Source organism: Bombina bombina, chromosome 4 (assembly GCF_027579735.1).
Source record: "Bombina bombina isolate aBomBom1 chromosome 4, aBomBom1.pri, whole genome shotgun sequence".
In the NCBI taxonomy this organism is placed as follows: Eukaryota; Metazoa; Chordata; class Amphibia; order Anura; family Bombinatoridae; genus Bombina; species Bombina bombina.
This window is the reverse complement of record NC_069502.1, coordinates 414350818-414366669: the sequence shown is the minus strand read 5'-3', so window position 1 is coordinate 414366669 and position 15852 is coordinate 414350818. Positions and strand designations below refer to the sequence as shown.

The 15852-nt window shown below is 40.0% G+C and overlaps 1 protein-coding gene across 1 annotated transcript in view; it reads right to left on the bottom strand.

Annotated features, from left to right (window-relative positions):
• LOC128657507 (probable cation-transporting ATPase 13A4) overlaps positions 1 to 15852 on the bottom strand; it is a 252157-nt gene that overhangs the window by 151373 nt on the left and 84932 nt on the right. Inside the window, exons 11-13 of the mRNA XM_053711874.1 lie at positions 15035 to 15192; positions 4275 to 4463; positions 4033 to 4094 (exon numbers count right to left, since the gene is read on the bottom strand). Of these exons, the coding sequence (XP_053567849.1) occupies positions 4033 to 4094; positions 4275 to 4463; positions 15035 to 15192 (409 nt within the window). The remainder of the gene's footprint in view (positions 1 to 4032; positions 4095 to 4274; positions 4464 to 15034; positions 15193 to 15852) is intronic.

The window sequence follows — 15852 nt, the reverse complement described above, 5'->3', positions numbered from 1 at the left end:
GAACACCGCAATAAATTGGTACTTTGACAAAGCGGAACAGTCCGCATGGAGGAACAATGGATCATTCCTCTTCGGGCGGAGACTGAGGTAATCTCGGGTTGCAGCCACCGGGCAACATGCGCCCCCAATCTCCCTCAAACTGACCAAGCAACCTTTCCCTGCCTGGTCCGTCTTAGACCTTCTCAACCACACCTCTACCCTCCTATCTCTCACTATGACCTCCCCCCCTTGGAGGCCCCCCTTATCCATCCTGTTCCGACCCACCAATTCTGATACCCTGAATGCCCCAAAAAACGCTAGAATAAAAGCTGCCCTAAACAAAACCTCCTCTCCCTCTGAAAAACACAAACCCTTCAAACAACCCACCACCTTTTCCAAAACGGCAAACGTCACTGGTCTCCTGCCATCCTGCCTCCTCTGTCCCCTGCACAGACCCCTCACCGCCATGTGCACCACAAATACCTTTGTTAAGTCCTCCATTCCCACCAACTGGAACCAAAATGCCAAAGCCGCCAACATTTTCCGTATTTCGGAAGGCGACAGCCTTTCCTCCCCCCACCTCTTCACACAGATCAGCAGCACCTGCAATTGGCTTCCCTCAGTCTCCCACAAATGCCGTCCCTCGTTCAACCCCCGCCACTGCCTCCACACCCGGGCGTATGCCCTCCATGTCGAATCAGGTCTATCACACCATGCCCAAACTCCACAGGTCCCTCAGGCAGGGCACCCCCTCCTCGTCTGCCTCTGGCGCTGCTGCACGGAACCGATCCCACTGGAAACGGGACAAAGCATCAGCAATAACATTCAGCTTGCCCGGAACATGGTTAGCTCTGAAAGATATGTTATTTCGCAGGCATTCCAGCACAAACGCTCTCAACAGCCTTACCACTGGGGGGGAATTTGCCGTCAATCTGTTAATAGCCATCACCACCCCCATATTGTCCAAATGAAAGGTAACTCTTTTGTCCCTCAAAATGTGCGACCACACCCGCAACACCACCACTAACGGAAAGAACTTCAAGAATGTAAGGTTCCTGGTAAGCCCGATCTCCGCCCAACTATCAGGCTATTTGTCCGCGCACCTCTTGACACATAAGTAAGCCCCGAACCCCTGGGCCCCTGATGCATCCGTGAACAAACCCAGGTCATCATCCGACCAACCTACCTCTTGGATAATCAATTTTCCATTGAATTCGTCCAAGAAGGTAAGCCAAACCCCCAGGTCCTCCATCTCTCGTCATCCTTATATGATGCTTTGGCTCCGACATCCCGGCTGTTGCCAAAGACAGTCGCCGGCAAAACGCCCTGCCGATCGGGATGATCCGGCAGGCGAAGTTCAACTTCCCCAACAATGACTGCAGCTGCTGCAATGTCACCTTCCGGGCAGCCAACGCCTCCCCCAGCAGGCTCCTCAGGTCTGTCAGCTTGTCCTCAGGGACCTTACACTCCATCCATACCGAGTCTACCTGAATGCCCAGGAAACTCAGAGACGTTACCGGCCCTTCTGACTTATCTGCCGCAACCGGGATCCCAAACTCTTGGGCCACTTCCCCGAACACTTCCACTAAGTGCTCCCATTCCCCCAAACCTGCCGCCCCTACGAACAGAAAATCGTCCAGATAGTGGACCACTGAAGAGATTCCCGCCTTCTGCCTGACCACCCATTCTACAAAAGAACTGAACTTTTCAAAGTACACGCAGGAGATTGAACAACCCATGGGGAGACACAGATCCACAAAAAAGGAACTCTCGAAATAACACCCCAGCAGGTGATGGCATCTGGGGTGCACAGGCAACAACTGAAAGGCCGATTCCACATCTGCCTTAGCCAGCAATGCCCCATTCCCCGCCTTCTGAACCAGGGCAACTGCCCTGTCAAAAGACGTGTAATTCACCGACACCAATTCCGGATCGATCCCATCATTGACTGACAATCCTTTCGGGTGCGAAAGGTTATGGATCATCCGGAACTGCCCAATCCCTTTTTTTGGGACCACCCCTAGCGGAGAAATCCGCAACCCCTTCAATGGCAGGCTATCAAACGGCCCCGCAATCCTGCCCAAATCAACCTCCTTGTACAATTTTTTCCTCACTACCTGTGGAAACTCCCGAGCCAACTTTAAGCAACCCCCAAACCCCCCCATCTCTTGCTCTTTGTACAGGATAATAAAACCTGAACTAAACCCCATCAACAGTAATTTGACATCCGCCGAACACCCCCTCTTATTGGCGTATTCCTTTAACCACGGAACCATCCTTTCTACCCTCACTGGGGTCCGCGCCCGTACTACCCACCTCGCCGGGCTTTCCTCCCTGTCTCGCTTTCTTGAAGCACTTAGCAAAAGAGTGGATCCCCCCGCACCCCGAACATTCGTGCTTGTATTTGCATGATGCCCCAAAACGACATTGCCCCTCGTTAAACTGAAAGCAGAGGCCCTTCCGGATAACCGTTGATGTGCTACCTGATCCACCCCTGCTTCCACTTCCTTGACCCGCTGACCGAAAGGAATGCCCCCCCCTAAGGGGGGTCATAATCTCTAACCAAATGCCTATGTCCCTATCGTCCCAACGCATCTTGGGCCTCAACGCCATTCGCTGCCTAAAACGCTCATCATACTGCCACCAGGCCATCCCACCATACGTCCGGTACGCTTTCACAATCTCATCGTAGTAGCAGAACAACGACGACCCTTGCTCCGGAAAATTTTTCCCCATCACACTAGCTAGAATACAGAATGCCCTTGACCAATTGCCGAAGGTTTTGGGCAGCTTCCTCCACTGCTTTTTCCTCTCCTCCTCCTCCTTCTTTCCTTTTTCCTTATCGTCCTCCTTCACTTCTAGAACCTGATCCAACGGCAGGAGCGACAGAATCTCTAGGAACTCCTGCTTCCAAATCTTCTCCCTCACCTCAATGGTAAGGTGTATCCCCAATGGCCCCACCGAACACAAGCTGCTCCCCTGGAACTAGGAACCTCCAATACTCCCCCGGTGCCTGCTTCTCCTGCTGCTGCCAGCCGCTCTCTAATCCACCCAGCTCCTCTCTCCTTGGCAACAGCCATCAATTCAGACAACAAGGCCTCCATTCTGGTAAGTCAAAGCTTAAATTCAGCTTCCACCGTATTGCTCCTGATAAAAGTGTGCCTGTTACTTCCTGTGTTATGATTATAACTTCTTTCTCAGCCCAGCCCCTTGTCCTTTCCTTCACCCCATGTCCTTTTCCTAGTGGGGTCATAAAACCCTTCCCTCAATTTATTCATACAGGGTTCTGCTTTCTCTAACTAGGACTTAAGGGACAGGCTGCATGAAAATTGTTATTGTTTAAAAAGATGGATAATCCCTATATTACCCATTCCACAGTTTTGCATAATCAACAATGTTTTATTACTACACGTTTTACCTCTGTGATTACCTGTATCTAAGCCCCTGCCGACTGCCCCTTATCTTTTTTTTTTCTTTTTGTTTTCTTTGCTTTTTTACAATCTTGCATTTTAGCAAATTAGTGCTGGTTCTTGTGAACCCATTATCATTCTCCATGATAGTGAGCATAATGTTATCTATATGGTACACATAAACTAGCACTGTCCGACCGTAGTGCAAGATTTCCAATTTACTTCCATTAACTAAATGTGCACAGTCTTTTTATATTTAAACTTTTTGTGTCACCAGCTCCTACTGAGCATGTGCAAGAATAAGTGTGTACACATTTGGGAATGGCTGATGGCTGTCACATGGTACGTGTATGCATTTGTGATTGGCTGATGGCTGTCACATGGTACAGGGGGAGTGGAAAAAGACATAACTTTTAAAATTGTCAGAAAAAAATCTACTACTCATTTGAAGTTCAGACTAAATGCTATTGCATTGTCTTGTTATCTTGCATTTGTTGATTATGGAAATCAACTGTGTTTACTGGTCCTTTAAGCAATCTCTGTTACAAAAAGATCTTAGAACTCTCTCAAAGCAAGTTTTCATATCAATAGTTAGAAAAAAACAACAACAAACAATAAGAAAATACATTATACATTAACATACCATTTTCCATCAGATACAGCAATACCCCATAATTCCATGCCATCTTCAGTTAAGGTACCTGTCTAGATTAAATTAAATTAATCATCTATGTAATAAAACTATTAACTTATATACATTGCTAAAGATATATTTTTATTAAGTTAAAAAATACTATGATTATTGTTACATCCTTATAATAGAAAATTTTAACTTATATTCTCCCAAATTGTAGCTAAAGAGATATTTTATATTTATACACTTACTTTATCAAAACAGATAATGTTTAATTGTCCACACATATTAATCCTCTGTGCACTTAAGCAAAATATTCCCGCTTTCTTAAGCCTCACTTGAGAATACAATATGCAGACTGTTAGAGACGCTGGTAATGCAGCAGGAATACTGACGGTTATAAGTAAAAGTGACCATAGCACTGTCTCACTTGCTGTTGCCTACATAATCAGACATAAAAACAAGACATGATTATTGTTACTATAAATAAACATAGTCATTAGAAATCATATGCAGTGAGGTTTATGGAAATGTTCTAAAATATCTGTATTTTATGATTGGTTAAAGTAACACAAAAATAGTGTTTGATATATACTAAGAAATTATATGTAATTTAAATAGAACAAACATTCTCTTTTATTTCTTAAACAGAGAAATAAAAATATATTTTGGAATTGGCAATATTTGTGATGAAACAGTGTTAATGGGACATTAAAGGGATGCTGGCACTATAATTAATTAGAACATGTCATTTATTGCACTATGATGATCCTGGCAAAATGCAATCTAGCTCCTCTGGTGGAAATAGCAAAATATTGAGAAATATTTCATGACATGCAGGCAAAATTAAATAATCAGTAAATTACTTTTTACAAGGACATTATACTCTACAGATTTGATTTTAAAAATGATCCCAAAGTGCAAGTCGGTAATACTGGAGAGCAGGTTAGAAGGTCATTCGTTGATGAGCAAAACTTTTCCAGCTTTTTTACTGGACAGAGCTATTCCAGCAAACATTAAAAAGAAAGGCTTTTTTATCAGTAGTAAAAACTTTTATCTAACAACAAAAGTACAAAGATAATATATATTAAAGTGCTTTCTTCTAGACAAAGAAACAACTACGTTAACCACCTCCTTTTGAGATATTTGCACACTTGAGTTCTTCCGCTGTTTATATTTTTTGAAACATTGCTGCATTTACAAATAAATTTAAACTTATTTATATGAGGTACCCACACACATCATACCAAGTTTTTTTAGCAGACCAAGGAGTCACTCACAATCTATTGCCGATTTGCTCCCAAGAATTACTTTTGGCTTTCTGACTGAGGGCCAGATTACAAGTGGAGCAAGCCTTAAAGGGACACAAACCCAATTTTTTTTCTTTCATGATTCAGCTAGAGCATGCAATTTTAAGAAACTTTCTGATTTACTCCTGTTATACATATTTCTTCCTTCTCTTGCTATCTTTATTTAAAAAAGCAGGAATGTAAGCATAGGAGCTGGCCCATTTTGGGTTCAGCACCTGGGTAGCACTTGCTGATTGGTGGCTACATTTATCCACCAATCAGCAGGTGCTACCCAGGTGCTGATTCAAAATGAAATTAGAATATCACATGCACGTTTACGTTTCCCCCTTAGAAGTCAATGGAGCAAACAAAGTGGAAAAAAACACCTTACTCACTAGCAAACACAATCACATATTCTCAAGTGCACTAACCCGACATAAAAATATGAATATTTTACATTCCAATGTTCTTCACATAGAAGATGTTCTATTTATATACATATTTCTACATATATCTGATGGTATTTTGTTACTATATATATATCTATACCTATATATATATATACATGATTAGATATAGGTATAGATATATACAGATATATATAGGAACATCTATTTAGAAATACATAAAACATATTCCTCTATGTGCAGCCCTTTGCCTGCCTTGTTTTTAATACCTGAGACCTCCTCATATCTTTGAACCCTTATAACTTCTTTGTGCAATACTATTTTTTAATAATTTTATTATATCATGTTATTATGAGTAACTGCACATTGTAATATATATTTTTTGGTGTTTTGAGAGACTTTTTTGTTTTGTGAAACATTTAACCAGAGATCTGAAATTAGGTAATCATTCTAGCGATCGCGTTTACTTTTAACTTTAAACCAGACAAGCGCAAACACCCATGATAAACACCCTTATCGCTTGCGTGTAACTGTTAGCACTCCATTCGTTGGTTGTCAAGTTTCTCGAGTGATCACAATGTATTATCATTGCATTTATTTATTTATTTTTTTATTGAAGTTTCAAGGGAAAGTAAAATACATACACCTAGATTACGATTTTTGCGTTAACAGCGATGCGGTGCTAACAGTTTATGCTCACCGCTAACTTACAGACAACGCTGGTATTACAAACCCGGCGTTAGCCGCAAACAAAGTGAGCGTAGAGCAAAATTTTGCTCCACATCTCACCTCAATACCAGCGCTGCTTACGTTAGCGTTGAGCTGGTAAAGATCCTTAACGCAGCCCCATTGATTCCTATGGGGAAATAAAATTTATGTCTACACCTAACACCCTAACATGAACCCCAAGTCTAAACACCCCTAATCTTCCACTTATTAACCCCTAATCTGCCGCCCCCGACATCGCTAACACCTGCATTATATTATTAAGCCCTAATCTGCCATTCCGGACACCGCCACCCCCTACATTATACATATGAACCCCTAATCTGCCGCACCCAACATCGCTGACACCTACATTTTATTTATTAACCCCTACTCTGCCGCCCCCAATGTCGCCACAACCAACCTACATTTATTAACCCCTAATCTGCCGGCCCCAACGTCGCCACCACTATATTAAAATTATTAACCCCTAAACCTAAGTCTAACTCTAACCCTAACCCCCCCTAACTTAAATATAATTAAAATAAATCTAAATAAAATTACTACAACTAAATAATTCCTATTTAAAACTAAATACCTATAAAATAAACCGTAAGATAGCTACAATATAACTAATAGTTACATCGTAGCTAGCTTAGGGTTTGTTTTTATTTTACAGGCAATATTTATTTATTTTGTATTGTATTTATTTTAACTAGGTAGAATAGTTATTAAATAGTTATTAACTATTTAATAACTACCTAGTTAAAATAAAGGCACATTTACCTGTAAAATAAAACCTAACCTAAGTTACAATTACACCTAACACTACAATATAATTAAATAAATTAACTAAATTAAATACAATTAATTACAATTAAATAAAATTATCTAAAGTACGAAAAAAACGACGGAAAATACAGAATTACAGAAAATTATAAAATAATTACAATATTTTTAAAATAATTACACCTACTCTAATCCCCCTAACAAAATAAAAAAGCCCACCAAAATAAAAAAACCTACCCTACACTAAATTACAAATAGCCCTTAAAAGGGCCTTTTGCGGGGCATGGCCCCAAAGTAATCAGCTCTTATACCTGTAAAAAAAAGTACAAATACCCCCTAACATTAAAACTCACCACCCACACACCCAACCCTACTCTAAAACCCACCCAATCCCCCCTTAAAAAATGTAACACTAACCCCCTGAAGATCAGTCTACCGTGAGACGTCTTCACACAACCGGGCCGAAGTCCTCAACGAAGCCGGGAGAAGTCTTCATCCAACCGGGCAGAAGTGGTCCTCCAGACGGGCAGAAGTCTTCATCCATCCGGCACGGAGCGGGTCCATCTTCAAGACATCCGAAGCGGAGCATCCTCTTCTGTCCACGGCCGACAACAAAATGAAAGTTCCTTTAAATGACGTCATCCAAGATGGCGTCCCTTCAAATCCAATTGGCTGAATTCTATAAGCCAATCGGAATTAAGGTAGAAAAAAACCTATTGGCTGATGCAATCAGCCAATAGGATTGAAGTTCAACCCTATTGGCTGATTGCATCAGCCAATAGGATTTTTTCTACCTTAATTCCGATTGTCTGATAGAATTCTATCAGCCAATCGGAATTGAAGGGTCGCCATCTTGGATGACATCATTTAAAGGAACCTTCATTCAGTCGTCGGCCATGGACAGAAGAGGATGCTCCACAACGGATGTCTTGAAGATGGACCCGCTCTGTGCCGGATGGATGAAGATAGAAGATGCCGTCTGGATGAAGACTTCTGCCCGTCTGGAGGACCACTTCTGCCCGGTTGGATGAAGACTTCTCCCGGCTTCGTTGAGGAATTCGGCCCGGTTTTTTTAAAGTGTTTTTTTAAAGGGGATTGGGTGGGTTTTAGAGTAGGGTTGGTTGTGTGAGTGGTGGGTTTTAATGTTGGGGAGGGTATTTGTCCTTTTTTTTTTACAGGTAAAAGAGCTGATTACTTTGGGGCCATTCCCCGTAAAAGGCCCTTTTAAGGGCTATTTGTAATTTAGTGTAGGGTAGGGTTTTTTATTTTGGGGGGCTTTTTTATTTTGTTAGGGGGTTTAGAGTAGGTGTAATTAGTTTAAAAATCTTGTAATTATTTTATTATTTTCTGTAATTTAGTGGGTTTTTTTTTTCGTACTTTAGATAATTTTATTTAATTGTAATTAATTGTATTTAATTTAGTTAATTTATTTAATTATAGTGTTGTGTTAGGTGTTAGTGTAACTTAGGTTAGGTTTTATTTTACAGGTAAATTTGTCTTTATTTTAACTAGGTAGCTATTAAATAGTTAATAACTATTTAATAACTATTCTACCTAGTTAAAATAAAGACAAAGTTGCCTGTAAAATAAAAATAAACCCTAAGCTAGCTACAATGTAACTATTAGTTATATTGTAGCTAGTTTAGGGTTTATTTTATAGGTAAGTATTTAGTTTTAAATAGGAATAATTTAGTTAATTGTAGTAATTTTATTTAGATTTATTGTAATTATATTTAAGTTAGGGGGGTTAGGGTTAGGGTTAGGTTTAGGGGTTAATACATTTAACATAGTGGCGGCAAAGTTGGGGGCGGCAGATTAGGGGTTAATAAATGTAGGTAGGTGGCGGCAATGTTAGGAACGGCAGATTAGGGGTTTATAATATTTAACTAGTGTTTGCGATGCGGGAGTGCGGCGGTTTAGGGGTTAATATATTTATTATAGTGGTGGCGATGTCCGGTTCGGCAGATTAGGGGTTAAAATATTTATTGTAGTGTTTGCAATGTGGGGGGCCTCGGTTTAGGGGTTAATAGGTAGTTTATGGGTGTTAGTGTACTTATTAGCACTTTAGTTAAGAGTTTTATGCTACGGCGTTGTAGTGTAAAACTCTTAACTACTGACTTTTAAATGCGGTACCAGGCTTGACAGGAGAGGGTTTACCGCTCACTTTTGGTCAGACTCTTAATACCGGCGCTATGCAAGTCCCATTGAAAATATAGGATACGCAATTGACGTAAGTGGATTTGCAGGATTTTCGAATCTGGACAAAAAAGTGAGCGGTACACCTGTACCTGCAAGACTCGTAATACCAGCGGGTGTTAAAAAAGCAGCGTTGGGACCGGCCAACGCTGCTTTTTAAGGCTAACGCAAAACTCGTAATCTAGCCGAAAGTTCGTCCATTAATAGTAATTACATCAGAACATGACATACATTGCTAATACATGTAGATCATCAATCAAACCAGGACAGAGGTTGTGGTTCCACATATCAAATCTATGTTCTAATATTGGAAATTGCAAAGACAATAATAAAAGAACAACCGTGTGAGAAAAATGTATAACGATGAGATCACATATCATGTCCTAATGAGATATAAGAGAGGGGTATGGACTAACGAAAATTGAACTTCATTTTATGTTATATTGATTAGGAGATAATCCCCACATCTATAGGAGGGATACTCTATAACTTTCCAATCAAATAATAACAAGATGTGGGGAGTTGGCTTTTGTGACAGCCACATCTGGGCCACAATATATGGGGAAGGGAAGGCAAATCAGCGGGCGAGAGCCGCTTGAATTATATGCTTGAATTATATGGGAAGATGGGGGGAGGAGGGGGTGGGAGGGACGGAGCAAACTCTAACAGGGTAGGAGATGGAAGAGGGTAAATAGCATAATTAGAGGGGTAGATATTCCCAATGATAGGCATCCGTGGCCAGATAGAAAGACTATTCGTTGTTTAACTTGGAGCCACATAATGAGTTACCTAGTCTAAAAGCCTAATCAGGGCATTAACTATGATAGGGTGATAAGGAGAGTATATTGCTTGATGTAGACACTTAGTATAACATAGAGTCATAACAATGGTAATGCAATAGTAAACTGAGACTTGACTGTCTCCAGATAGATGAAAGATATATAGATCTGATATAATGAACAAGTACTGGCACCCTAGTGAAGGCTGGTTATGAGTAGGAATATCCCAATATGTGATTTTGAGATATAGATAGTGCTTTAGGACGTGCCTGGGTCGCTGTGGGTGACGACGTCAAAGAGAAATATATTGGTTTAGCTAATGCTGTGTGAGCAGTTGTACCCTAAGCTATATAATATATTAGTCCCCAGGTAGCTAGAAAAAACAATAGTAAATATTGCCGAGTACATAAATCTGTTTGTGAACTAGCTTTCTTAATTATCTAGGGAGATATATTGTAATCTTTTGTACTGCTCTTGTAGATACATATTAAGCTATATGGTAGTGAAGGATAGGCATGTAAACATAGCACAAATAGATAAGAGAACTATTTCTCTCATAAGGGGACTCTGGAAATGGAATCACCGTAAGTCACATAGAAAGGTCCCAATTCTTAAACCTATGTGTTATCATCAGGGGCATAGTGTCTGGAGGTGTAAATTATAAGTGAGTTAGCAGTGATATGTCCCCTCTGCTCCAAGCTACTTCAAAAGAGAAGCAGGGTCATTTGTGGGTGTGTAAGGACGGTATGCTGCTGGGGCCAACATGTAAATATATATGAAAAAACAAAAAACCTGACAAATCTACATAGATCTCATGGTGGGTACACATATATAACTTCAGGGAGAAGTTTCACTAGGTGGGGGGACTATGTCTTAATCTGGACTCAAATTATAAATCATTCTTCTCCCAGTAGGAGCTAAGAACTATCAATTTACTTATGATATGCAGACATAATTATGTAATGTATCCAGAGCATGTGAGCATTAAGATTCGTATAATACACTAGGATTGTAAAGGGAGTAACAATTCTCTAAGCAAATATTTAAGGATATGAAATAGAGGCCCTAATTACAAAGTACAATATATATGTGGGCATTTATCAGACTAGCAGTCATCATAGAGTTATAAAACCCTATTTGATTAATCCATAACATTGTATAGAAGCTTCCTTAGGTCAAGACTGCTCTAGGCAGCTATGTAATATAGATTACATTTCTCGTGATTGTAGTACAAATCATATGAGACAGAAGAGAGAGACTGTAGATGCCAGTCCTGTCAACTGATTAAATGCATATACATAACAGTAAACATAAGAAAACATGAGATTAAATGTACACAGCATACTGACATATACTTACATAGTAAGAAGGAGTTTATAATACTGCAAATATATATGTTAACTTCACCCTATATGTTACCTTAATGTAAGAGTACTTGAAACAGAAGCACATAAGTATAATAGGTCTTCAATCAGACTACACTAATGGGCCTCTACTATGGGTTACTGCGTTATTGAGGGATCTTTAGTAGGCATGTGGGGGCTCTGTATATATAGACCATTATAATCTAATCTGCGTCAACATGCATATGTCTGTTTATGTAATGGTAAGGGTTAGACATTGATGTAGGTAAAAGGATAGATTACTTCAGGCTTGACAGGTTTTCTTATTGCAAAGGTACATATAGTAGTGTAAGAGTATAATAGGTTTTCATATAGAGTACATATATGGGTCTGTATTATGAGTTATATCAGTATTTCCCCACTCATAGAACAAGGATCTGGGACAACCTAATTTTGGATTTAGCTTCTATGTATCTATATTATAATCTAGGGTTAGACATGCAATGCAGATTAACATAGTGTAAAAATTCTGAGTAGAGTGTCAGAGTAAGCTATAATCAGATCAGGCAATTGTTGGGAACAGTCTTACATCCGAAATATTCCAGGAGATTGAGTTAAGTGTGTCCTTTAGAATTTTAAAGATAACATAAGAAACACATTATCTGCAAATACTACAGCACTAAATAAGCAGCTAGTCATCTTATGTTGCTTTCAGGTAGGCAGTTATAGGGACTGATGGGCTGTCTAGCTCTAAGGCTATGTTACCTCCGGACAGCTGGCTCATAATAAACTAGCTAAACGCAAATATATTAGCTATCCTTAGGTTCCTGAACAGAGAGGGAGAACAGAGTAGACCAAGAGGCTCAGTTCTTTGTATATGATTTTATGGGTCACTGTGCTAGCATCTCTCGTATGCGCCATGTGGGCACGCAAGGAGGATAGAAGGATAACTATCCACCCGGGTCAAAAGGGTCCCCCATCCATTCAGTAGGGACCACAGAGATTAGTTTTCCAGAACTCTGCCACCATCTCAACTCATCGATCCCAAGGAAATCGCCACTGCATCCGCTCAGCTTCATAACCGGAAAAGAATATGTGTAACTTTCAACATATTTCAGCCATTTTCAATGATGCTTGCGTCGCTGCAGGTCTCTGAAGCTTCTCTGGCTCTGCTGGGGTGTTGACAGCGTGTGCGGTAGGTTGAGCCACATCCTCTAACCATAAATTCTCTCTTGAGACCTCATGGAGCCCATGTTCTTCCTGCTGTATTTGCCTGTTCCACAGGACACCTGATGGGCTGTTAGCAAGCTAGGGTTTAGCTGCTGATGGGAGGGAGGGTGAACTGACTGCAGTCCGTAGAGCGGCTACTCAACCCGCATGATGCTGGTCTAGACGAGTGGACATATCCTTCAGGAGAGATATAATAAGCCTCAGAGTGCCCGTTGGGCATACTGCATCGTGGGAGTCCTCCATGTTGTTGCAGAAGGCTAATTTAGTCTGATAGAGGCACAGTATTGATCACTGCATTTCTTAATAGCCCACACCAGTGAATGAGTTTTCAACAGAAAAGCTCCCAAAAAAGGGCTTTCTGTGAGTTACTTGAAAATGATACAGCATGACTGTAAAAAGCTGACAAGAGAATATCACTTGAACATCTCTATGTAAAAGAAGGAAGATATTATATCTCAAAATATCTTCATTCACAATAGTAAGTGCTCAGTGAACAGTTATCCTTCAGCTACTTTCCAGCTGCAGATTGAACAAAAAAATAGCATCAACAGTGCTGAGGTCATGCTTTGCTTTATTGTAATCTCATGAGATTTTACTGAAATCTCACAAGATTTCATAGTAAACTTCCTTCAACTAAGTAGGGAAATAACATGATTGTGCCTGCACTTGTCAGATGCATGCTCCCTTGCAAGTCCTGTGACTAGCACCCTGATTGGCTGCTTTAAGCTCCTTTACAATGACATGTGCCTACAGAGGAAATTTTGAGGTAAAAAAAAACATTTTTTATATAGAGATGTTCAGCTTTTTACAGCTATGCTGCATGACTTAAGAGCTTTAATATTTGGGTGTCGTGTCCCTTTAAAAATTTGATTGTAATTCACATTCGTAGTGACATGATGGTCACTTATAGTACTGGCGTCTTCAAATAGGGTTTTAAAAGGGAATATCACAAACACAACTTTCTTTGGGACCTATTGTAATAATTTTCCATCCATACAACTACTAAACTATATGACGGCATCTTTTATATTGCATGGATGGGCAGACTAGGCACCTTTTTTCACCACTATATGGTCACTTTTAAACTTTTACAAGTATTGGTTTTGACAATATTTAATTCTATTGTTTATTAAAGAACTGTTTCCATTTTGCCTTTATCTGAAAACAAGATGGTGACTATGATTACAGGTTTCTATTGAAAGGGCTTATAAAACCCTCTACCAGAAACAGGGGAAGATACAGGCTTCAGTAGAGCTCACCATCCTCAACTTAAACTGCACTTTAAGTGCTGCTGCAGGTAATCACCTATTTACAGACTCCCTTCTTTCAAATTATGGTTTACTTGTCCCTGTAAGTGATCTGGAGGCTGAGATATGGGGGCCTATGTATCAAAGGTCTTGCAAACCTGATCCGACAATGCGGATCAGGTCTGCAAGACCTCGCTGAATGTGGAGAGCAATACGCTCTCCGTATTCAGCTTTGCACCAGCAGCTCACAAGAGCTGCTGGTGCAACGCCGCCCCCTGCAGACTCGTGGCCAATGGGCCGCCAGCTGGGAGGTGTCAATCAACCCGATCGTACTCGATCGGGTTGAATTGTGGCAATTCCTGTCCTCCTGCTCAGAGCAGGCGGACAGGGTTATGGAGCTGCTTCATAACTGCTGTTTCTGGCGAGTCTAAAGACTCGCCACAAACACGGGCCCTCAAGCTCCATACAGAGCTTGATAAATGGACCTCATGGGCTTCAAAAACCCTCTCCCAGCCCCAGGCTTTTCTCCATAAACTCCCTGCTTCAGGAGGGAGTTTCCCTCCCCTTGTGATGTCACCACACATGCTGTTCCAGCAGGACCCAGCGATGGGGAAAGAGACTGCAGTCTCCTTCTACATTTTCAGTGCAGAGGGTCCCAGAGATGGCAACAAATGGTCACCATCTGAATTGGGAAATGGATGTGCATGACAGCCATGGGTCATAATGCGCATCCAATCGGTTAAAGGGGGATAAAAGTCAATGCTAAACATTCATGATTCAGAAAGAGCATGTCATTATAAGATACTTACATTTACTTATATTATTACATTTACTTTATAGTTGAAAGGGCTAAACACATAGTTATATGCAATCAATAGTGCAATAATAAAAATATCTAACATATTAGAGCATTTAATATTTGATGTCCCTTTAAAGTAACTTTAAAAAAATATTTTATAAAGGAATTACATGAATTTGTAATAATTAAACATTGCATGTTCTGAAAGAAATAGTGGTTGTACTTACTCCATTCTTTGGAAATACAATAGCTGTGTATATAACTCCAATAAGGGAAATTGCTACAAGGCCCATAAGGAACCTGATAGCATCTCTGTGTAACTTAAAGTTAACTGGCTTTGGGTACAGAATAGATCTGACGAGGTCTCCTTTTGCTGTGCTAAATCCTAAAGAAATACAAAAAGCAATTAAACAATCATTAGAAAAGAGATGAAGACAACACTAGATTGGGGAATAAGTGGAGCAGAAATTAATATGTGTGAAAATAAAGTATTTACATTTTTGTGATAACCATAAAAATATTCCAATCTATGGGCTAGATTATAAGTGGAGCGCTATTTATTTCTCCTGCTCGCACGCTAACTTCTCTAGAAGTAAGTTTTTTGCATTAACCATGTACTGAGCTTACTACAAGTTGAAAGTAAAAAGTTTTAGTTTGTGCCCTAACTTGACACGGACAAAAGTTATAATATTGCGGCCGTATTAACGGTTTCCCCCATAGACTTCAATTGAGCACGAAAAGTGGAATAAAAACCTACAACCCTTACTCGCTCACAAACCTGATCGCATTTTTTCAAGTGCCCTAACCAAACATGAAAATATTAATATTTCACATTCTAATGTTCTTCACATAACAGAATTTGTTCTATTTATTCATAAATACATATTTGTATATATATATATATGATAGTATGTTGGCACAATATATATCTACACCTATATATATATATATACATGATTATATATAGGTATAGATATATAAAAATATATATAGGAATATCTACTTATAAATACTTATAACTTATTTCTCTATGTGAAAACACTGG